Source organism: Topomyia yanbarensis, chromosome 1 (assembly GCF_030247195.1).
Source record: "Topomyia yanbarensis strain Yona2022 chromosome 1, ASM3024719v1, whole genome shotgun sequence".
Classification (NCBI taxonomy): Eukaryota; Metazoa; Arthropoda; class Insecta; order Diptera; family Culicidae; genus Topomyia; species Topomyia yanbarensis.
In genome coordinates this window covers 145,804,408-145,828,735 of record NC_080670.1, presented here as the reverse complement: position 1 = coordinate 145,828,735, position 24,328 = coordinate 145,804,408, and the positions used below count along the sequence as shown (strand labels likewise).

The window sequence follows — 24,328 nt, the reverse complement described above, 5'->3', positions numbered from 1 at the left end:
AAGCCAATTAGAGTACTTTCCAAGTTGTAACTATATTAGTGTAATCAACCATTGGTTTTCCTCCATCTGTCATAATGCTGTGATAGGTGGAGGTGAATAAATTAAAAATAGCTTTTCGTTCGGATTATTTTAGTGATAGTGAACTTGAATAACCGGCCTTGTATGTCTCCGGATTGAGTTTTACAACGACACAGAATATTTCAACACCATTATAGATTCCTTCAGGCGAGCTATTTAAAATGTTTAAATAACTGACATTTCAACAGGACAGCTGGAGGAAAACAAACCCCCAAGTAGAATGTGTGTGCCAGATGATTTGCATAGCACTCTATGGACAACAAAAAAGGGCTGTAACTCGCACCGTTAATTGCCATCGGAATTTTCTTTCCTTTTGGATACTTTCCCAATAAATCTACGCTACTACTTTAAATGTCGAGTAAAGACTCTTACATTTTAAGCTTGCAAAATATCTGTAGCTTCCTTTACTTTTTCACATGAATCTATAATATGTACCATTACACGAATCTACGAATAACATTTAAAAAATGCTATCTGGATAAATCTATACCTTTGGCAACACTGGCTTGAACTAACGAAAAACTCATCAAACGATCAACGTAAAGAATGACGGAGTTTCGTTACACTATTCACGATCAAACGTTGGATGTCGAGCGTCAGATGACACGAGCATGCAATAATGATGTTTTTATTTACATCTGTCAAAACGTATCGGAAAGTAATTTTTTAACTTTATAAACTCAATCAATATTCTAATTGAATGTTATTTCTTCTAATGATAACAAATTTTCATAAAGAAAAGATGTTTTCTACCTCTGAAAAATATATACATAGAAGGTAAATTTATTGTTACATCACTAGGAATTCATTCTTCCGGGTTCAAATAAAATTCGAAGATTGATATCCAGATAGAAGATACGATAATGGGTGAAAATCATTGGATTAAAGAGCGCAGGTGTTGACAGTCGAGGTTATCCAGTGATAAATCCAAATTCTATGTGAATGTATTCCGTATCTAAAACAACCAACCTAACCTCAAAAATTAAAAAAAATCCGGGTCATGATAATTCGCAACAAAATATCGTATTCAACTGAATGTTTTGGTATGAATCGATAAAATGAGTGTTTATCAAAAAATAATTGAAATAGAACAACCATCCAATATCATCAACGCAAGGAAATAAGTCCGTCATCATTTGACTGGTACCAATAATGAAAGCTAGTTGGCACGTCGAGCGGGTAAGTTTCGCGTTAGAGAGCTGCGAAAACAAAGGTTTCGGGAACAGACCGCCATTCATATGCTGTTGTCAGGAGAGACGGACAAATAAGCCGTTTCGCTATTTACCACCAATACAATACAATACAAGATCATCTATTCGATTAATTTATAATCCGTTAATTTGACAAGGCTTGATGCGTTACCTTAACTGAGCCGTAGGTCTTTTAGTTAAAGAAACCATACATAAATACAGTTGCGATTCGCTGGTTGGACCACCTGTCTAACAACCAAATTTTAAACGCTGATTGGAACGACTAACAGATGTCAAAACTTGGCCAAATGTGATTTCAGTTCTATAAATGCTTCTGTTCACATTTCTAACTGTTGTCAGTTTGGTTGTCAGACATTTGACATTATATTTTGACATTCAGATGTCTTTTAGTTGAACAATCAATGGACGAACTATCGAAGATAACCTAAAAAGCGGTTCAGTTAAAACGTGTCCACCTAGCGAATCACGACTGCATAAAAAATATACTTGTGTGATCGTATTTCGTGACGAAATCTTCTTTCTCGGAGGAGATCCACTTGCAGGATCGCCAGTAGCTACTTGAGCATCAGTTAGTTCGCTTTTTTTTATCAAGCTGCCGTACTCGGTTCACTATTGGATGGTTTTGCTTGTCTGTTGGTCTTACGGGTTACGACAGTGTATCCATCGACGTTGTTGTATCCGTCTTGTTTGTTGGTAGTGCTGTTTTAGAAGAACCAGTCAAGAAATTCATGTAGTACTATAAGAAAAACATTGGTGTTACGAATTATAGGTCCTCATAATATTGGACCAGCTAAGACACATTTTCTCGTGCAAAATAGCTGTAAAAATCCGGAGCCAATCAAGCGTCACACAATGGATACAAGAAGAACGAGTACCGTAAACTGGGGTGAGTTTGATCATCGGGGTGACTTTGATCACTCGAAACTTTTTTCGTAGATCGCTTATTAAACCAGAATAGTCTACCGAATCATTTTAGTTTGAAATGATTTTTACTCTAAACTTATGAAATACTGGTTTGTTATACTTTTTGAGTATTCTGTTCGGTTTTTGGGTACAAAAACTGCAAAAAACCGAAATTTGACTTTACCTTATTTTTACGAAGCTTCATAAAGTGTCTATTTTTATGAAACAAATAAATCTCAGATTTGAGCAAGAGTAATAAATTACAAGCGAGATTTTATTTTCCTTTAGAGTGGGATGTACCAAATTTACTTGTAAGAGTTTGTTTATTTTAAATACAATTTTTTTGTGAAACTAGTTGGCAATTATTTCAATTTTTTTAAGCTAAAACTCGCAACTTTTTTTATTGTTCAATATTCCCAAGGTGTTAAAATGGATGAAACATTTTGTACATTGATAAAGCACTGAAATAATACAATTTTAGCAGTTTTAGAGGTTTTCAGAATCTTTTATTCTAGTTGGACACAAATTTTACGAATTTTAGTTACTCGAATTTTACAGTACATTGAATACTTTGTATAATACCAATTAACATCTATTTAACAATGAATATCTTTCCAGAATTAGTTTAAACAAACATTAGAATGAAAAACATTGACATCAATAACTTAATGTGGGTGAACATGCAGGTTATCAAAGTCACCCCGGAATACGAAAACGGACATCAACTTGAAATCTTACGGTTTACGGTATTAAGAATTGCTTTATGAAAATGTATTAAATTGTGCACAATAGGATTGTATTGCGCAAATTGATTGACAAAGATATTCATTGTGTCTTACCTACCAGTTTAAAAAGTTTTTAGTCGCCTTTTTTTTCAAAAATTTATTGTAGCCTAATATGTTAGGTTTATTATTTTTTTCTGGTTACCTACACTCAAAATTTAAACGTTAAGCCTATTGATTTTACACATAGATTTTTGCAATTAGCGGAGGCGCATAGACACTATTTGCTGGCACATAAACCTAATGTGTGTATTTGCAAGACATAATAATCTTACATTCACATTTCATAACTACAAGACATATAAAATCCAATTCTATAATAATACGCACATATAACTTATGTGTGCGCATACATGGTTTACATAGTTTACACATAGAAGGTATGTGTGCGCGCGATAACATTAGCATTTCTTCTTTATATGGATTTTAAGTGGTTTGAAGCAAATAGAATTAACGTTTGGATTTTTTTCAGTGTAGTATTAAAAAAGTAATTCCTTTTTTGACTAATATATTGAACATCTTAAAAAAATATTTTGATTAAAAATCGGTCCATGATCGAAAGTAATCAATGAAACTGAATACGTTGAACATAAATAACATACTCCGTTTTAAACAATAGCTTCAAATGGGTAGGGTAACGATAACAATCGAGCTAACTAGAGCTCAACATTACACATTCAACAACAACGAAATTCGATACGTACAAATAAAACAGGCATAATTTAATAATTATTATTGACCAAGCGTAGCAAGCGGAAATTAAACCATTCGCTTGTATGCGGGTGCAAGTTTCATCGTGACTCCCAAAGCTGAAAACAGTCGACTGAGAGCGACATATTTGAAAACAGCCTATTCCATCTAGCTGACCGATACGGAGATCCGTTTTCAATACATACGGTTGTGGTGCTCAAGTATAGTGTGCAGTGCATTGTATAAAACTACTTACATGCTGTTGCTGTTGTTTTCGATCCTGCGTTCGGTGGGAATATGAGCTCGCTTGAGCAATCCTGAAATGTACGATATTTTCACTATGCTTTACATTATTCGAATGTTCAATGCCGTGACATCAAAAATCTATAGTTTTATTTATTGGAAATCTGTTCTTAGATGTATATGTGAAGATTTATCGTGACATGGATGAATTATAAGCGCTCAAAACCTAACAACATTTTTGTCATTCATCATTTTTGTTGAATTTGCGAAGTGTACTCCCATATATCGAAAACAAAACAAGTTTTTCGTACTGTGGTAGAATAAAAAAACGAAGTCCATGTAAATAAGCTCTTTGAATAGTCAAAAAAGTCTGATTAAGGAGTGTAACGCAATGCTCTATGGAACATTGCAGGCTGACGTCATCGGAGTAAAAAGGCTCGTAAAAATGGCAGTTCAGCGAGTTTGTTTACATGGCGTTAGAATTAAAAAGCAATTCGAATCAAGTTTCTTGTACTCGGTGGAGTGCAATATTTTCTAAGTGCAAGTAAACAAGGTCTCTCAACTGTCAAAATTTATTTAGTGTGTAGATTGTACAAACGCTCTTGATTTACAAAACAACCAAACAGAAACTAATTAGTACTTGGTCAAATTAGCTCGCGATTGTCGCCTCGTCTCTTAGGGCCAGCCGATTTTTAACCTATATCCAAGTAGTTTTAGGAATTAATTTTGATATTGTTTCACACTAGTATTACAAACGATAACATAATTCAAGTCCTGTGTAAGTTATTAGGCAATCCATTAGACGTTTATTTGACAATTCAGCGGTGGGTTCTGTCAACAAGTCTACTCCTACGAACAGAAAAATTCGTCCGTCAAACATCTTTCGTTAGTCCGATTCGTTTGATGTTGTAAAAAATCAACGATATTGTTGGGCGTCGCACCCATCGGAGTAACGTCAGAAGAAGTAAACTAGAAATGATCAGAAACGTCTCATGGATTGCCTAATACGATGTTCGGCACAAATCTGTTCCTCATCAGCAAAACTCGGTGCTTCATCAGTATAGCACTACCATCAACTTTAACCTGAAATTTTATTGGAAGCAGATTTTGTCTTGCAAATCAACAACAACCAGAGACGAACAGTAGACCGTCTTCGTATCGTTCTTTACCAACAAAGTTAACCTCATTTTTTGACAGTTTACTAGTACTGTTTACATTGTTGGCGATTTGGCTCGCTCGAAGCAAATCGCATAAATTTTTTTTAAGTCCATGTAAACAGTACAAGCGAACTGTCAAAGATGCTTAAGTTCATATGTAAAGTTACCGTAATTTATTCAATGTCCCATCCAGGTTACATCCAAATGTTTAGTTCCTGTCTGACAATTTATTTGACAAGAAGATGTATGTTCGCAACACCCAAACCAGGAATGGAAAATTAGAGAATATATTCTAAGTGTCATGTCTATTTGTCAAACGATATTCGAGTAATAACAAACGGCATTCTGCTAATTGATTGTAATCACATTCCGTGGCCTTCGAAATTCGGGGAAGTGTTTTTGGAAGTAATTCGCGATAGTAGTAGACGAATAAGTGGTTATCTTCTAGTAAATTGACACATGTTGTAACCAAGCAGATTAGAACTCGTCATAAAAATGTACCAGACAAGTTCAACGAATCTGCGTGATGCATGGCCCTGAACTCGCTTCAACCCTTTCGTTTCTACGCATCTAACTATACTAACAGTTGGTCGCAATGTGTTTGCTTACTTGGTGGTGTATTTGATCATTGTAATTAAACAATTTGCTCCACCAGCCGTTTAACCCAAAACGGCTGTTGGTATTTCCGTGTCAAGTACCTCCGAACTAGCACTATCAATTCAAGGCGTTTAGTGTCGCGTGGTTGAAAAATAGGGGCATGACTTAAAATATTGACACATGTTCTACACTGTATCATGCCTGAAAGGATGCTTTCGACTCTTTATTCTATCGAAGATCTAATGCGGAGACACAAACAAAACAAGTTGAACATATAAACTGGTTGTACAGTTTGTTGGTAGAAGTCAGTTTCTGTTTATGCAATTTTTTCTATGCGTTACAGGGCAGCAAATAGGCTTTGACTAAATGCGGGCTTGGTTTTCATTCCCCACTAACATAGGTGCACTGAGAACAGACATCCATGTTTGAATACATAAGTTTATAATGCCTGTGTAATAATTTGAACGAATATTTATGTACACATTGGTGCCTCCATACCAGCCTATCCCAACTAGTGACATTGCTATATCGGCCATTGTGAAAATGATATGTGATCAGTTGTCAATTCAGTCACAGTCATCCACTAAACGAAATGGCGACTGTGGCGCCCCTGGTTGTGATAGCAGGGCTTTATTTTTTAAACAAGTTAAAAATTCGATATAAACGCCTTTTCTCAAATATAAAAAATACTGTACGACAATCATTTCCACTAACCAAGAATGTGTTGTTTACATAGCTATTCCATGTCGACTCGAACTTCGTGTATTAGTTGATACCAGTGACAACGTTTTTGTTTTAAATGCGACCTATCTTTCTTTACTTCCAAGCCTAGCTTTTGACAGGAACATTCAATTAAATAAATTTTATTTCTAAGAAATTAAGCCAAAAACGACTGCTTTCATACAAACAACGTCCTTAAAGGTTATGGAGGATATTTAAAACTTTCTGAAAATACGCTGTAAATAAATCACTGTAAATGTATAAATAAAAATATTTAAAAAAAACCTTCCATTTTTTTGTCCTGAAATATCCTGCCTAAATTAAAAAAAATTATAGTTATTATGCAACACAATCAAAATGCATTTTACATCTCCTACCTACTTTTCCACGTTCAGGTCTGGCGGTTTAGATTGTATGGCGATGGTCTCATAAACCGCTCGTCGTATGTTCGAGACCCAGCTAGGAAGGATTCTTAGTAGTCGCCAGGATTATAGTACAACAGCACTGCAATTTCATTGTATACCTGAAATCAGCTGCGAAATCTATTCAAACAGAAGCTCAAGTTCCACAACGAAATGTAGTACCTGCTTAGCTTTGCTTTACCTACTTTTATTTAGAAAATCTACCGCAATCTAATTCGGTAATATTAAAGAGCTGCTAATTGATAAAACCATTATCTATCATTTTTAAGGTCTGGTGCGACAACTAAATTAAATACTTTGTTAAATTATTTCCCAAGAAGTACAATAGATTAAAACATTTAATGACTTCCGCAGTTAATATAGCCAAGCGATCTTTTTTTTTGAAAATTTCTGGATTTTGCTTTCTCGAGAAATATTGATTCATAGTGCGTTTACGGTGCATTTTACGTAACTCGCCGCCAGCAGTTTTCTAGCACATATTTTTCCTAACTTCTACCTACTAATTTGTCAAAATCTGTCCAAACTGCCAAAAATAGCAGCTGGGTCATTCGCGTTTTCCGCTTGGTCAGTGCTAATCAGTCAAGTGACAAATTTGGCTAAGCAAATCGATGTGTTTGATTTCATCTCTTCTGACTTAGTTTGCACGAAAGGTACTAGTTTCATATCTTAGAAGAATTCAGAGTCAACAAAAGGAATAAAATCTTCATTCTTGTATATTTATTATGACTATCAAATACATAATCATTTGTTAATTTGTCATTTGTTTCATAAAATGCTTGAATGAACGACATTTTTATTTATCAATTAAAAATCATTTTTATTTACAAATTTGAAAAAAATGATAACTGTCAAATTTGGTTCCAAGAAGTTAACACTTGGAACCAAATTTTGAGTTACATTACCACAGATTTCTAAACTCTACGAGGATGCCCTCTAAGATGACAGATTTTCAATGTGAATAAAACCATCCTGTGTGCTGAAGTGTTACTGAAAAATATTGTAAATTAAACCTTAGTTGACGTTACTACCAAAGCAAAAACTCCTCTATGGATTGATAAGTGTTTGCCAGCATGGCGTTTATTATAGCTCGTAGATCACACGCCAATCTCGAGCATTTAGGTTGGGTAGAAATTAACGGTATATTCAAAGGTGATTGGAATATCACCGCCAGTTGCGCAACCGAGTTTCACTCGATTTACATAGAAATTTCAAAATAACACACTCTCAACTAATTGTTTTAATTGATATTCGTTCAAATATTTACACAAGTATTATGAACTTTTTATTTGTTCGATTATAGAGGTTTCGCCGCTTTTACGAGTTGTTGAAATCTCTATGCAAAAAAGCTGTAACCAAATGTGCGACGTTGAGAATCGAACCCAGGTCAGCTGCGTACAAGACAACCGATTTACCAACTACGCTATGCCCGCCTCTGTAAACTTATTTGTTCCAACTTGAATGTCTGTTCTCTGTGATTGAAGCCTCAAACTCCCGGAACTAACAAGCTATACGGCTGCCATAAGTCTTCATCTGATAAATATTTTGACATACCCAAATACCACACACATGCCACACATAAATCACATCAGCTGATATGGTCATTTGGACAGGCTAAGTGACACACGGCCAGATATTTGCAATTATGTTTTCTATTTTAAGAAACTCTTCGGTTTTATCTCACATACCCACCACTGCTAATTTACTGCGTGTTGACAGGCAACACACAAAGACGAGTTGTTGATTTTGTGGAATGTTTAGTCAGCCCTTATCTATAACGGGCTGAGGGGAGGGTGATCAGAAGTGCGCAATGTGTGATATCCGTCGTAGAATTTGATGTTCAGAGTTGTAGTAAAATTCGTGAATCGTTAATAGACCATCGAAGTAACAAGTAATCCAATTGGGCACTACGAAGGCAACATGTGCGTCACATAAGCAAGCGAGAATTTATTATTGTTATTTCAATAATATAATGTTATTATTGGAGAGTTTTTTAATGTTATATAAAAAACCCCGTCCCTTGTTTTCAGGCACCCAATGCATATTTGTATCTAATGGCGAAACTGAGTCACCTTAAATTCAAATGTTTATTACTGTCTGAATTTGCCACAACCAGAATTTATTTTCAACCCCTCATTCATTAATATATTTTCAAGCGGATTGAAGTTTCACGCAGAATCAAAAGTTTTCAGTTCAGAGAAAATATAAAGCCATTCATCAACCAAGGCATCTATTTGTTATATTATTAAATAAATGACTGCGCTGCACCCAACCAATGAGTGATGAAGCAGACAACCGAAATAAAACCTTAAACCGCAATAGGCCATTAATTGAAAATTGCTTTGCGTCTTTCAAGCGCTCCCGAAGATGTCAATATTTCGGAGCTCTGGCTTTAACCGCAACTGCTGTCAAAATATATTAACCTGACTCAGTTTCGCGGTCAAACAAAACAGCTTACTTAACTTACCAAAAACAGATTGTTTACAACAAAATGGAATAGATAATAATTTAGATGGAGGTGTATCTTTTAATTTCGATACTCGTCACTATAGCGGTTTCTGTTTGTATAGACCTCGATTGGTTGCAGGTTTTGACAGATCGGATTGAATGGGTCAAAGTAATTTAAGTAAAAGTAACGACACCTTAATTTGGAAATAAGCTAGCTTCCAGCGTTCTCTGTGCAAACTATAGTATCGCACTTCATTTTATCATATGCCTTATATCCCTCAAATCGCATTAGCATGCAATAAAACTATTCTAATGCTCGTTATGCTACCGTTCCTCATTTCCAGGTGACGCATCGAGCCGGAACGATAAGAAAGACGACGGAAAGCAAAACAAACATGACCACGGCGCGGTAGACAACGAGTCCAGCTCTGCAGCTGCTTCCGGTATTGCAACGAACAAGACCGGCAGAAAAGCTGCAGCCTCCGCCGTAGCAACGACAGTGAAGAAACAGCGCACAGCTGAAGCCAACTATCAGCACCCATGGCTGTACACGACACTCAAGGGCCACACCCGCCAGGTGCTCGATATGGACTTCTCCAGAAATGGGAAATTCCTGGCGACATGTGCGGAAGGTAAGCCGGCTGCTCTTTTTCCGTTTTTTTATTTAGTATTTGTTTCGCTCACACCATTCGGGTTATGTTTCTTACTCTTCTTCATTGCACTTGCATTTTAGAACATATGTTACTGACAGCTTCAACACACGATTTCGATTAACAGTTGCTTCTATCTAATCATCTATAATTCCCTCTTTACCATACTGGGTTAAAGTGCTCCACTGGGTAAGCACCCGAAAATATAACGATAATAACGGTGGATGCTTCGAATGGAAATTGTTCCTCCGTAAACTAAATATGGAAGTGAAGGATTTATTTATTTATTTTAATACTCCTTTCCAATGCATTAGGTTGAAACTAGTGACTTTTCATATCTACATTTTTAACTACTAACTTTTTCCTGAAAATTAACCCCTTCATGCCTAATTTTTTTCTAGTGTATATGGGGTTTAAAAAATATTTTTCTTCAAAATAGTGGTGGCAAGAAACTCGATAAACCTTTTTTTTCATGAAGATAGGTACTTCCCTTGCAGTGCTAGAAGCTCCTCGATTTTTACCTTCCTATGCTCAATATAATTCTTCTAGAATGTTAACAATAGACCAATTGCATGGAAAACGTAGTCGAAGACAATCTAAGTGGATTAGTTTTGCCCAATAACATTGCAAAATAACGAAAATATATCAAAATTCAACGTAAACTGTCCCTGGCAGCACTGCTCCATCGAAATCCAATCAGACTAATTACAATAGCCTCAATTCTACAATTGTAATTGTTAGTGCTCAAATGAAAGGTAATAGTCACATTCATTGGTCTTACTTGTTATTGTGAGTAAATCTCGCTCAAACAAAAAGTTATATCGGTTGTCACGGTAAAGATGGACACGTCTATCATTACCAGGATACATGTTAGTGAACTCGGGTGATTCGTAGTTATACTGCCTAAGCTCGACCCTCATTAACAGAAGACAAAGATTAAGCCCGCACGATATTTAGCCTGTTCTAATGACCCTGCCACTTATAGTTTTCCGATCTGTTTACTTCACATCCTTGCTCTCACTTGAGTACTATGGCTCTAATTTTCATAACTTTCCATACCCAGTAATCTCTAGCTAATTGAATGTCGTTAAAATGTCAAAAAGTTATAGCTTTTTAAAAACGTTGTTTTTGTTGGTCGGTGTTAAGTCAGACCGGACTAAGTCGACAAACATAAAAAAAATGAGATAATGAGAGCAATGGATAAAGGATTACGTCAGCTACATTCGACTTTTGCCAGATTTGAAATATGTAACAATAAGCAAGAATTATGGCAAAAATTAATTTCCATTTATAATGTAAAGGATGCTGCGATTCAAACTTTAAACTCGTTTTTCTCGAAATCAATATTTTGTCACTTAGTCCGGTCTGACTTAACACCGACCACATGTTTTCGATATGAAATGAAAATGATTCATTCTATTAGCTCTATTAGTGACAGTCCAAAAAGTGCTGACCAAACAAGTGTTTTTGTGTTGCAGAATCTCCAGAACTTTTATACCCTTTATTCGGAGTTTGGAGATTACAAATATTTTTAGGAGTTCACGGTATCTTAAAGAAACATAAATATTGAAAATATGATGCATCCAAAAATCCTGTTTCAATTAATGAAATTTTCGAAATAGCTTTTAACTCAAGAACTCGGTTTGTCTTGTCTAGTCTATCTGACAGCTCAATTAAAACCACAGATACAAAGTAGTTCCATGGAGTCTAGTTTGCCTTCGTCACGAAATACCTAGATTCGATTTGTTTTAACAGATCAAAATGAATGAGTAACTATAGACTAAACTGATATTTTTTTTCAAAAATTTAAGTTGAAATATTAAAGTAAAGTAAAGTGACTATATGCCGCGAGCAGAATGGCATTCCGATAATTCTATTCCATTTTGCCACAGAATTATAGTTTACCTATAAATTAGTTGATATTCCACTTAAAGAGACAATAAAGTACCGACGGACCGACGTGCCACATTTAAAATAAAATAAAAAATATTTTTTATTTTTGCATATTTTACATCTCTAAGATAAGAAAAAAAGTGCCCAAGAACAGATTTACTCAAATTTGACTTGGTTCGTCGGCTAAAGCCTATCAAACAGATTTTCGTGAGCCTGACAAAATTGAAGACCCGATTTTATCATCCCCCGATTTTGTCAGCCTCATATGAAAAGCCGTTTGATGGTCTCTAGCAAGCGGACCCAGTAAAGTTCTAGTAAATCATATTTTAGTGGTATAGTAAGGAAGGGGATAGTTGGTGGTTATATCCTCGACCCCCAGCCCCAACCCAAATTATTTCGATAGAAAAAGAATTGTGGTAATGCTGATTGAGTTAATTCCCTAATACTTTTTCAAGTAGATGTATCTAAGAAAGAGAGGCTTTCTTCTTTTATTTTCTCTTTTAATTATTACGGCGCTATTCAACCCTTTTTAAATTTTTCTTGATGCGAATGACGCCAGCATATTATCCAAAGAGTTTTGGGGAAAAATTAAAAAAAATGATTGAATAATTGCCAGAAGCGAAGGTAAGCAATGAGAGTTGCTCTTTGTTAGTGATTCATATATTAATATTTCAATACATCAACAACCTATAATTTCAATCACCAGGAGGACTTTCGGAAAATTTAAAAAATATATATGTCTTGGAACTGATCATTTAGTCTAAATCCTTTATGTTTCAACTCAAATCAGGATCAAATTAAATTAATCATTGGTTAAAACAATCACTAGAAACCGTTCTCGAAATAAGGAACTCATCAAAACCCTCAGATTTCAAATTGTTTTAGCTTGCCTTAGAAAACTACTCAGTAAAAATGCACGGGTCTAAATATTTGCTGAAAATGTTACTTTCCGGCAGCACAGTAGAAAATGGAGAATGGCGCAGACGCATGAACTGATAATTTTTTTTTTCAAGTAATCAAGGAAATCTATAAAGAACAAGAAAACCATTCAACGATTTTTTGGTGCGAGATTTGAAATGAAAATATCGGCAACACTTTCGCTCCAAGAAGTGAAATAAAATAAAATTTGTTACTAAAATCAAATGCAACGAACAACGGCGTGAATACATACAGGCCTACCATGTGGAGTGACATTGAACTTTCGGTAAGAAGAGCACATTTAGCAGCCAATTTAGGCTACTATCAAAAGGTTACGGTCACACCGCACCTGTCATCGCGTAGTCATTCGTACCTATTTACACGCTGTATGGGTCTCGTTGAAGCTGCACACTGTGCTGTGGCTATGCCGTGCCGTTGACGCAAGGTCACGTACCGACGTAATGTTGATAATAAAAATCATCTTTTTCCATATAGTTTACATAACAATTTCGTCAGCACTCGTGCCTCATTCGTCAAAACACGCGGTCGTTGCGAGTACGCGGACGGACCACCATTGCACTGCCCGGTACTATTGTGTTTGTTTTAGGCACTAGAATCGCGGGCTAACCCTTATTCGGTGATCCTCCTAGTTGCTTAGTGCTGGCTGTACGGCAGGGTTACGAGAACCGAACGCCACTTATAGCGAGGTCCACTTAGACCGTGAGCGAGCCGTCGTCGTTTAGCAAGCAGTAGCGTTTCGATTTCAATTTACACCTAGCTGTTGGTCTATGGCGGATATTCGTTTTGGAGCGAGTGTATTTTTTACGATGGCTAAACCTTCCCGATATGATATGATATGATATCAAACAACGAAGACTTAAATAGTTATCACCAGTATGATTGCCAAGCGATAACCACAGGCACATACATTTAAACATTTTGGATATCGATTGGGAACTCCTTACGCGACATTACGTTCGTGTAGGGTATTGTGCCTATTATAGCTGTAGAGCCTATTGTTACCCTATTTCGCTACTCTTGATTTGAAAACTTGTATATGAGATAATATCAATATCAAATGTGCTAAAAAGGTGTTTAGTGATTAGATTAGATTACTTTCTTCAATAATTATAAATCTATTTGTTCAGAAGTATCGACTAAATCCAACTTTTTGTTTACAAAATGCCTTTAAGGGGCGGGCATAGCGTAGATGGTAAATCGATTGCGTGGTACGCAGCTCACTTGGGTTCGGTTTCCAATCCCGCACATAGGGTTAGAAATTTGTCCAAAGAGATTTTTCTAACCCGAAAAGAGGCGAATGACCATAAGGTCAAAACCTCTATAATCGAAATAAAAAATGCCTTTTTGAAATATCTGCCATTTCGCCTCATTTGCTTAGTGAACTGAAATAAGTTGTAAGTGTGCTTAGCGAATCTCAAGAATATATTCATTCATGATTTTGTCTAGATATGTGTTATACAAATGTTTGGACAATAGTACACGAATACTTTAATCTGTGCATTGTTATAGAAAATACTGTTTCACTTAAAAGTTGTTCAAAGAAAACTGCGGCACCCTTTCCAATAGAGCCAAAAAAGGCCCATTACCCTACCCAGTAAGAACTTAGCTGCTCAAATATGATAAAAATAGTCGAATCTAATCTAATTTAGCTTCCACATACGCAGTTAATACCTGTAAAACTACATATAAACGTTTGCTTATCATTTTTCTTGTCAATATTAAAAATTTGTGTCACATATTGCATACATATGACACAATCATTACAGCGACCAGGCCTACTAAGCGGTGTCCATTATGTAGATAACAAAACAACAGTTTCAATAACAATTTCAATTTCAATAGATGATATCTGATTTGAGTTATTTGATCTGTATTTCGTTAGAACTAAGAAATAAAGGGTGTCCCACAGCAAATTGCATCACGGAAACAGCGCTGTAGAAACAACCCATTGGGTATGTTCTCTTGAAAATTTGGTTGGAAGTAGTTTAGAGTGTATTGTTTACTGTATTTTTATCGCTGACAGTTTTCGAAAATTGGAAAAAATGACACCACCCGAAAAGCAACCCCTAGAAAATTTGACAGTTCATAAACTTCATCGTACAATTTTCGTCACCATATTAATCGCCAGATTTAATTTGTGTGAATCTGGTTCCAATTTTAAACTACCAACTAATCGATCGATTTAATTGGTTGAAATAGACCGATTTCAACAGATTTCGTCGGTCATATTTAATCGGTTGTCGCGTCGGCAGACGTCCATCCCAAGTAACAATTGAAGTTTTATAGCATGCTAAAAGTGCAATCTAAGTTTTATGAGTGGCTATAAAACCATTATAAAACCACAATTGTTACTAGGGATGTTCAACCCCCATAATAGTCGGTGCAACAATCGACCGATTAATTGGTGGCATGGTCGGCCGATTGTGCCTACGCAAGCCGATTTAGTCGGTGGGAAAATCGGGAGGATTTTCTATGGGGAACGTTGCGAATTAATGTTGCGCAAGCACCTTAAAAATCCTCAACTCTCTCATCGGGACATCGGAAAACAACATGGAATCGTGCAGTCAACGGTGAGTCATGTGATTAAACGTTACTACCAAACTCTGAGGATCGAACAGAAGGAGAAATGCGTTCAGAGTGAATGGTCTTTTAGTGATCAGGATCACAAGCGTGTTATAATGAAAGCGTTTAAGGTTCAACTGAGAACGCCTTAATAAACGGCCATCTTGGAAAACGAAAAAAGCAGTTTTTTCTCACATCGTTGGGAAAATCTTCATGAAAATCAATCAATGTGTTCGGGGCACTGGTAGAGTATTACCGATAGATCTAACGGTGTGAGAAAAAACTGCTTTTTTTCTTTTTCCAAATGGCCACTTTTCCAAACTTTCTCAGTTGAACCTTAAGCGGAATCCCAATACTTCGGTTAGGGATGTGGCCAAAAACTTGAATCTGTCCAAGTCTTTCGTCCAGAGAAACAAGAATCGGGAGGGACTGCATACATGTAAAGTGCAGAAGGCTCCAAATCTTGACGAAGGGCAAAATACGGTGAAAAAGTCACGGACCCGGAAATTGTACACCCAGATGCTGACGAAGCTTCATTGTCTCATCATGGATTATGAGACTTACGTCATGGCGGATTTCCGGCAGTTTCTGTGGTTCCTCAACCACCCAGCACAAGTTGAATGTTCCGGAGAAGGTAAGGAAGCACAAGCTTTCAAACTTTGCCAATAAATACATGGTTTGGCCAGCGATCGGCCCATGTGGCAAACGGAGTGCACCGTCCGTGAATACCGGGACTGTAAACGGGGTGTCTACTGAAGCGTCTGCTTCTTCTGTTGAATCTTCTGCTCGGATCTAGCTTCGTTCCACTATTCAAATGTCCTGGAGTGTTTTTTCCGTGATGGAATTTAATGTGAGTCACCCTTTTCCCGCCACGCTAATGAAATTATCCTGTTGCAAGACTACACGTAAGAACTTTTTTCAAAATATGCTTCAAGTGTTCATATCCTCCTTGTAGTAGAACTGGAATGATTCCATCTTTTCCAGGAGACTTATACGGAACAGAACTTTCAATCACCCATTTGATCGATTCAGTTGTCACAATTCTATGAGCGTCCAAGAATCAGAAATATCTGTAAATAACTCAGGGGCCGTCGTCAGTGATGGCTCCATACAGCCTGGAAAGTGTTTCAAAAAGACAGTTTAGTACTACATCTTTATCAGACGAGTCGAACTGACATGAAAGTCATTTGATTTCGAAAGTAACTTATTTTATCTACTAGTCTCGTTGAGACTTGAGATATTCCAAGCTCTTCTACATAATTTTTTGAGTCAAACAAGTTCGGCATTCCACCAAGGTTTTTCTCTAGATATGCTGCTCTTGGTATGCTGCTACTATGTCACTTGGAGATTCAGTCGTCGGAAGGTACCCATAAAACCTAGTCGCCAAGCCCTCTTCGTAGAGTTCCCAGTTCGTAAATTTGGGATTACGATATGTGACGATATCTAGTGAGGCGATTAAATGATCATAGACGATGTACTTATGATCAGATAACGACGGTTCGAGCTCGTTTGGTACGAGTCAGCTTGCCAACTCATGCGTAATACCGTCGGAGCAGAAAGTTACATCTAACACCTCTTCTCTGCCACCTGGTGCAAATATTGAGCGGTTTCCTGCATTAATAATGTGCAGATTTGTACTACTTAAGTATTCCATTAATTCGGTGCTTCTCAAATTGATATCTGAGTTGCCCCAAATTATGTGGTGGGCATTTGCATCACTGCCGAGGGGAAACCCAGTTCTGCCACAGTTTGATAAAACTCTTTTGAAATCATCAGGGAGCAAATATGCCGAACAATAGACGTATATCTTGTTTATGTTGTCAACAGTCATATTTACCGTGATAGCATAAATATCACGTGTTATGAAGTCGGATATAAGACATGAATCTAGCACTATTCGCAAGTATACATGCACGAGGTATTTCACGTAGATTTGTCATGCCATTTTTGTGGAAAGTTACGAAGACGGGGTTAAGCAGCTTTCCAACATAGAAGTTTCCTTTATGAAAATACGGTTTTTGAACCAAAGCTAGGGAAGCTTTCCTGATCAGAAACACATAACAGAAATTTTTTAAAATTATATCTCGCAGGATTACTTGTTATAAATTTCTGTTATTTTAACTACTAACGAGACCTAATTTATAACACAATATGTTATAAAAGTTGTGTTCTTGTTATTTCATTATGATCGGGTTTCCATCCTGCACAATGCGGGTATTCATAGTTGCTGTACGTTTATGCTGAATATTAAGCTGTTCTACTCAACCATACTCGATTACAGCACTACACATTTCATCAGCAGCACTTGTTTCTACAGCCACTAGAAGTTACGAAACACGTTGGCTTATAATCGCCTATAGCGAACCCCGAAATGGGTAATGCGGACATGACCATCCTTTAAATCCCACGATTTACGAAGAAACAAACGTCCACTGTGTCGGAGATTCGCGTAACACAGCAAGGAGAAGACCCACGACACTCCATGCGCTACTTGCATATTTTATGACATGGGAACAGGAACCCAGTATATCAATTCTTGGTTGAGAAACTTCAACCCGCCTGATGCCACACGGCCTCTAGGCTAGTTTTGTCCGGAGAAAGTTATCGACCTCCTAGTGGACACCAGCCCGGGTCCAATAGGAGGTCGAAGAATACTGAAATAAATGTTCAAAACCAGTTTTTTACGGTCAAGATCACATTATTTCGAAATCGTCCAAGTTGGAGTTTTATCAGAGAATTTTTAGATTTTTTGTAGAAGTAATAATAGAGAAGCAACCCCCCTAAAAACATTTTTTGGGCGAAGTCTTAAGCAAAGTTATTGAGATTAATACTAGAAACAACTATGTTGAAGACATCAATGTAATCTAGGTATCTAGATATATTAAGTTATTTGCATAAATCTCTTCAAACAAGTTGTTCTGATATTAATGCTCACGATAACTCTTACATTTGTTTAACCTGGTGCAAAATTGTTTAGAACAATGAAAAACACATTTTTATCTATGGTACGAGTCTCTAAAACTTACCCCAAAAAACATATAAAAATGGATATTGTTACTATGTTTTAATTGCCGCAAGGTTCTACTGTATCGATTTTGTTGGCTATTTTCGGCAAATTTGAGACTAAGAGAAACGAAAGCAATGAAATTGAAAGACGGATAGGTATTCTAGAGCGAATCAGTTATAAACTTAGAACAGAAACCTAGAACTAGGCAGGCTCATATGGGTATGATCGAAAGGAAAATGTGAAGAATTCTTTGCCTTCTGCAGAGTATGAGTTGGGCGTTGCACCCAAGTCTACCGCATGGTCTATGGTAGAACATAACTCATGTTTTACCACCGACGCCGTAAAAGAATCCGTCTTTCAATTTCATTGCTTTCGTTTCTCTTAGTCTCAAATTTGCCGAAAATAGCCAACAAAATCGATACAGTAAAAATGGATATTATAACATTTCTTAAACATTGTTCTGTATCTCATGCTGCATACATAAACTAGTTATGGAATTCGCATTTCGATTTCGTATTATCAGAATCCGACACTCCACCTTGGAGAAATATAGAATAGCGTATCTTACATTGACTTACTGAGCCAAATTTTTCTTGCGGGTTATCACGCTTGGCTAAGGGTTTGCTCAGGAACACAAATAGTGCCTCCGTTTTATGGAACTAGCGTCAATCCTAGCGCTAGCTTAGTTCTGTCACTAAGTTAGTGTCGGATTCTGATAAGACGAAGAAGTCCATAATTAACCAAAAGTATTATTTTATTATTTACACTGTACATTAATGATGAGGACGTAATATGTATATTAATATCGACTCTATTATTTCTATCAACACTCAAGCTTTTCACTCAGGTCCAATCAATGCCTTTTGTTTAAACCATCGCATCAACTGTTATGTACGTAATCAATAGGCATATGAATTTACTAATCATATCTAAATCTAAGTATGTGAACATTAGACTGTCTACAGTATATACCGTAAACACTGTATTTGCCATGCTGAACTGAACACTGCAACGAATCACGAAACTTTTACCCGGCTTTGCCTAACGCCTAATTTCTGCGGGCTGGACGTAGTGCCATTGACCTGATTTTCGAATAAAAAAAATAGTGAACACGCGATAATTTTCTTGAGCATTATGCCCAAAATTGGACCATTTGGACTGAACTTGCCTTTGAGTTCGACAGGCATTTGCCATGACTCACAACGGAGCAAACAACTGACATCATTACTGCTTTACCACTAACCCGCTTTCCGAACGGCCACCGTTTGGCCAGACGGTAAAGCTACCGTAGGAATTACTAGTGAATTAATGACTGTATCCGTTCAGGGTTTCGTTGAGGGCTACTCTCATTGCATTAGTCACACTTCCATCAGTTTACATCCATTATGGTGAATGGTTCTTGGGCAGAATAAGCAAAAAACACAATACTAAATATGCGCACTGAAACACGGTGACGGAGGATGGTTACACGAGAATTGCACGAAACTGCCAGTACTGAAACTGCTGCTGAAATATGACATCTGGTGGCGCCACTACCGGTTAAGGGTTATATAATTTGTACATAATCGCTCATTTAGTGTCTAAGCGCAGTGTCCATTATAGAACTCGTAGTTAATGCCGATGACTGGTGCAGTTTTTGGATCGGTGCTGTTTTTGGACATTTCATTTGTGGCTAAGGGGGTGACCCAACTGCTCATGCGAAACATCAATCAACCGAGCACGGAACGCACCAGTCGGACGCTCGAACATTGAGCAGAAAAGTTCTAAAACGTGTTTTTCTTCTCTTTTTCTCTCTTGTTAAAGATTCGCCTTCAGCAGGGCCGAGCAGCAGCAATCATTCAATTAATGGCAATATTAATGAAAATGATGAACAAAATGCTACCACGCGCTCGCTATCGCCGGCGTCGTCATCATCGTCGTCGTCTTCGGCCTTCAGCAGCGTTAGCGATGCTAAAGAGACCAACGACGTTAGCAGTTGTTCAGGTGGTGGTAGTGGTGCCACCAGTGGCAGCACCAGCAGTAGCAGTAGTGGCAGCACCAATGGTGAAGACTCACCAAATACCCAAGGCAATAGTAAAAAACAGCGCAAATACACAAAAAAGAAACAACAATATAAGAAGAATACTAACAATATCCACTGTAATAATGGTAACGTGCAAAAGCCGACATCAAATTTACGCCAGCCGCCGTCAATCACTTGCAACGACGTTGTCAATGCACTGCAAGATGATCACATCACGCATCCGACATACTATTATAATTCGTCAACATCATCATCTACTTCATCGCTTACATCACAAACAACGAAAACGAACTTATCGGCTAGAGGCAGCATGAGCAACAGTCAACGTGAAGCCGCCATCAGTTCTGCAAATTCATTATGGCCATCGTTGCCAACGCCGGCATCATTGGCATCGGCTACATCTCCATTATCCTCTTCGGTCAAGAACGATAAAAACAGTAGTTACCAAGGTCGCCTGGATTTTAGGGGTAACATCGGCGGTCGAGGAGTCGGTACCGCCACGGCACAGCATACGGACAAAAAATACCACAAAGGAAACCCACCTGGCAATTTGAAAACATCCGCGCCCGGTGGCCCGGCAATAATAGCCACAAACACTACACCATTACGTCAGTATGTGAAGCTCAATCTGAACGAGAATGAGCTTGTCAAGTATCTTCGCAAGTACGTGCTCGATAAAGACGTGATGAAGCAGCTCGGTTTCCCCGTGGAATATGGTCTAGACTCGAACAAAGCGATCATCTATAAGTTTCCGCACGATTTTTTCCGTCCAGCTCAATTCTACCCGACGTCTGTTGCGGTAGCAACTGATGCAAATAAGCGATTAGTGACTGCCGGTTCAGACAAAAGCGATGATAACGACAGTGGCCAAGGAAGTGGGACCTCCTCACCGACAAATGTCGATGACAATGATACACTACTAATGTATCGACTATCGAGTAAGCCAACGTCCCTGGATTCACCGCTTGGTGCGAACATGCAACTGCAACCGAGTGAGGAACGCGAGTGTTGTCGATGCGGAAAAGGATTCTTCACCACCCGGGATGGAGAATACTTGACACAAGAGCATTGCATTTATCACTGGGGGCGACTTACCCGCGTTTTCTCCGGAGCAGAGTTCAAGAAAATATACTCGTGCTGCAACGGTGACGCCGATGTAAAAGGTTGCACTATCAACAAATTACACGTTTGGACCGGGTTGCTGTCTGGCTTTAACGGTCCCTTCGATGGGTTCCTGAGAACTCAACCATCACCGAGAAAGCTGAAAAAGTTTGAAAAAATGCTTCTAAACAAGTTCTATTACCAGAATATGAACGCAGAATGTGTTGATTTGTTGCATGATGATCTGTTGGACAATGACGAGAGCGATGGTGTCTTCGCACTCGATTGTGAAATGTCCTACACTGGTAGGGGTTTGGATTTGACCAAGGTAACGGTTGTAACTGTCGACGGTAGTCTAGTATATGAAAAGTTCGTTAAACCAGATATCGAGATTGTTGACTATAATACTCGCTATTCAGGTGTCACGGAGGCGGACTTTGCCAACCCTCGCAACTACGTCACGTTAAAACAAGTACAAAAAGATCTCCTAAGCTTTATCTACGATGACACTATCCTAATCGGACATGCCATCGAGAATGATCTAAAAGTATTAAAAATCATCCACAAGACTGTGATTGATACGTCCATCACGTTTCCACATATGAACGGTTTTCCGTTCCGGCAGTCACTGAAGTCACTCACCAAAAACATTCTGAAACGGGATATTCAGATGTTGGGGACAGGTGGCACGATGCATTCGAGGCCACAACATCACATCAACGACGAGTTTGTATGCAGTAGCAGTAGTAGTATTAGGAATAGTAGTAATAGTAGAACTAGCAATGCAAGCTGTGATAACAGCAAATGCAACAGTAATACTAATAGCAGTAGCGGTAGTAGTAATTCGTTTGGCCACTGTTCTCTGGAGGATAGTCGAGCCAGCCTAGAACTAATGCTTTGGCGCGTACGCAAGGACAAAGCAGTGTACGACAATATCTGGAATGGAAACAATTGTTATCGATTGCAGAATAATTAAAAGAAAAATGCTGTGATTATTTTTTATTTAGGTTTGTTTTCTTTCGCCTCTGGTTACATATCGCTGGAGGTATATGTGGTAGATTACTTAATAGTGGTGAGCAAAAGATACTGAAGGAGTCATGGTTTTCTTCTACTATCGTTAATTGGAATGTTTTTATTTCGTCACCGCTAAATACTGCCAACGTAGAAGTTTTTTTGCAGCGGCTCTTAAGATGTGTTTCCGAGACAATACAGCTGAAATAACTGAATAGAAAGTTAGTTTCTTTTGACAGTAAATTTAGAAAATATCAATTCATCCTGTCAATTTGAAAAATCAGTTTTGGAATTTAAATGCATCTATGAAAAAACTGACATGCATTACGACATATACGTCTTCGGTACACAAGCAACGATAAACCATACTCAAACGATACGCGCAATACAAAACAAGAAACAGATTCCGTCCTTTTTGGCCAATACTGCATAAACACAAAATCCCATCAACTACATCACCTGTTTCAAAATTTTACAAATTCATTCATCAGTATATTTCTAACAATGTTCGAGTCAAGGTCATCGTTTGGTTCCTAGAAGTAAATATATAATTTTATACAAACAACAACAATTTAAATGAAACCGTCGTTTGTTTTGTTTTCATTCAAACGACACACACATGCCGACATGCAAAATATGTTTTAGTTCAAATAAACGTGAAAGACTGTGTTTTATTTACATAATGCTTAGCAGTGTTATTTTTAGTTTAGTCTCATTTCTCTGAGAAATCAAAACCGAGGCTCAAATACCTACACAGATGAACAAAATACTAAGCTTCCCCACTATCTAAAGTTTATTTATAAACATTCAAAAATATTGCTAGCGGGAAAACCACCTCCGCTCTGCTTTCGTACCACGCAACAAGCCCATCCAAACCGAACTTTTGAGTAGTGACAAAATGCAATACATCTTGCACGAAAAAACTGGCGGGCCATTTTTCTTTCGCCATTCAAGCAGCATATTTTTCTTTTAACTATTCGGCGGTCGAGAAAATGGCGCAACGGAAATGCGTAACCATCATGAAACGAACAGCCAACTCGGATCTGGTACATAGTATATTGGTACTGAGATCGCACTAATAAATGTTTACATCGTGCGAAAATTAACTTACGAAAATTATAAAGAAATAAGTAGCAGCTGTAAATATTTTACGTCAAATGGAAAAGATTTAGCTAGCTTGTGACGTCAGAGGTAGATTGTTATTTTATGTAAGCTGAGCGAAAGCAATACTAACATACAAACACACTTCACAGACGTTGAGCAGGAAAACAAGTTTTCAAAGATTAAGTAAACACTATGGATCGCAAAAAAGAAACCTACAAATCCCAACACCGAATCTTTACCACATCAGTCAAATATTGTGTATAAGTTGTAGAATACATATATAAATACGAATTAATGTAGGAAGTAGTGGCGCGCTGAGACCACGCTGTGAGGTCAAATGTGAGCTCCTAACGTCCATCCGTAATAGCAGCGGGTGATATTTTTTATTTGCATAGTGAACTCAAGTCTATGCGTTCTTTGTAAAAAGTCAAAGATACAACACTGAAAATTATTTTTTAATAAAAATAATATTTTTAAACCAATCTTTTACTGAAATAGAATAGAAAGAAAGGGTTCCAAGTGCATAGGCAGAAAATGATTTGTACAAGTTTAAATAAACGGTTAAATTCAACTGATTATTAATTTTGTAATATCAAAATATCATAAAAGTTTTAAGGGCTTTCTCGGAATATTGTTTTTGTTGTGTTTTTTCCATTTATAATGCTGAGTTTATAATGAAAAAATAAATGATAATCTGATGCCGCTAGTTTCAAGCTACATTCATCTTGGTATCGATAGAATGCATATGCACATGGCTTGTATGGAAAGACTGATCGCAAAGGAACATATA

The 24,328-nt window shown here is 37.4% G+C and overlaps 1 protein-coding gene across 3 annotated transcripts in view; it reads left to right on the top strand.

Annotated features, from left to right (window-relative positions):
- Nucleotides 1–24,016, top strand: part of LOC131676584 (serine-rich adhesin for platelets) — an 80,188-nt gene extending 56,172 nt beyond the window's left edge. For all 3 annotated transcript variants that reach the window (XM_058955733.1, XM_058955725.1, XM_058955741.1), the window contains 2 exons: nt 9,593–9,880; nt 20,103–24,016. In XM_058955733.1, the coding sequence (XP_058811716.1) occupies nt 9,593–9,880; nt 20,103–22,399 (2,585 nt within the window). In that variant the 3' untranslated portion in view covers nt 22,400–24,016. The remainder of the gene's footprint in view (nt 1–9,592; nt 9,881–20,102) is intronic.
- Nucleotides 24,017–24,328: the final 312 nt, after the last annotated feature.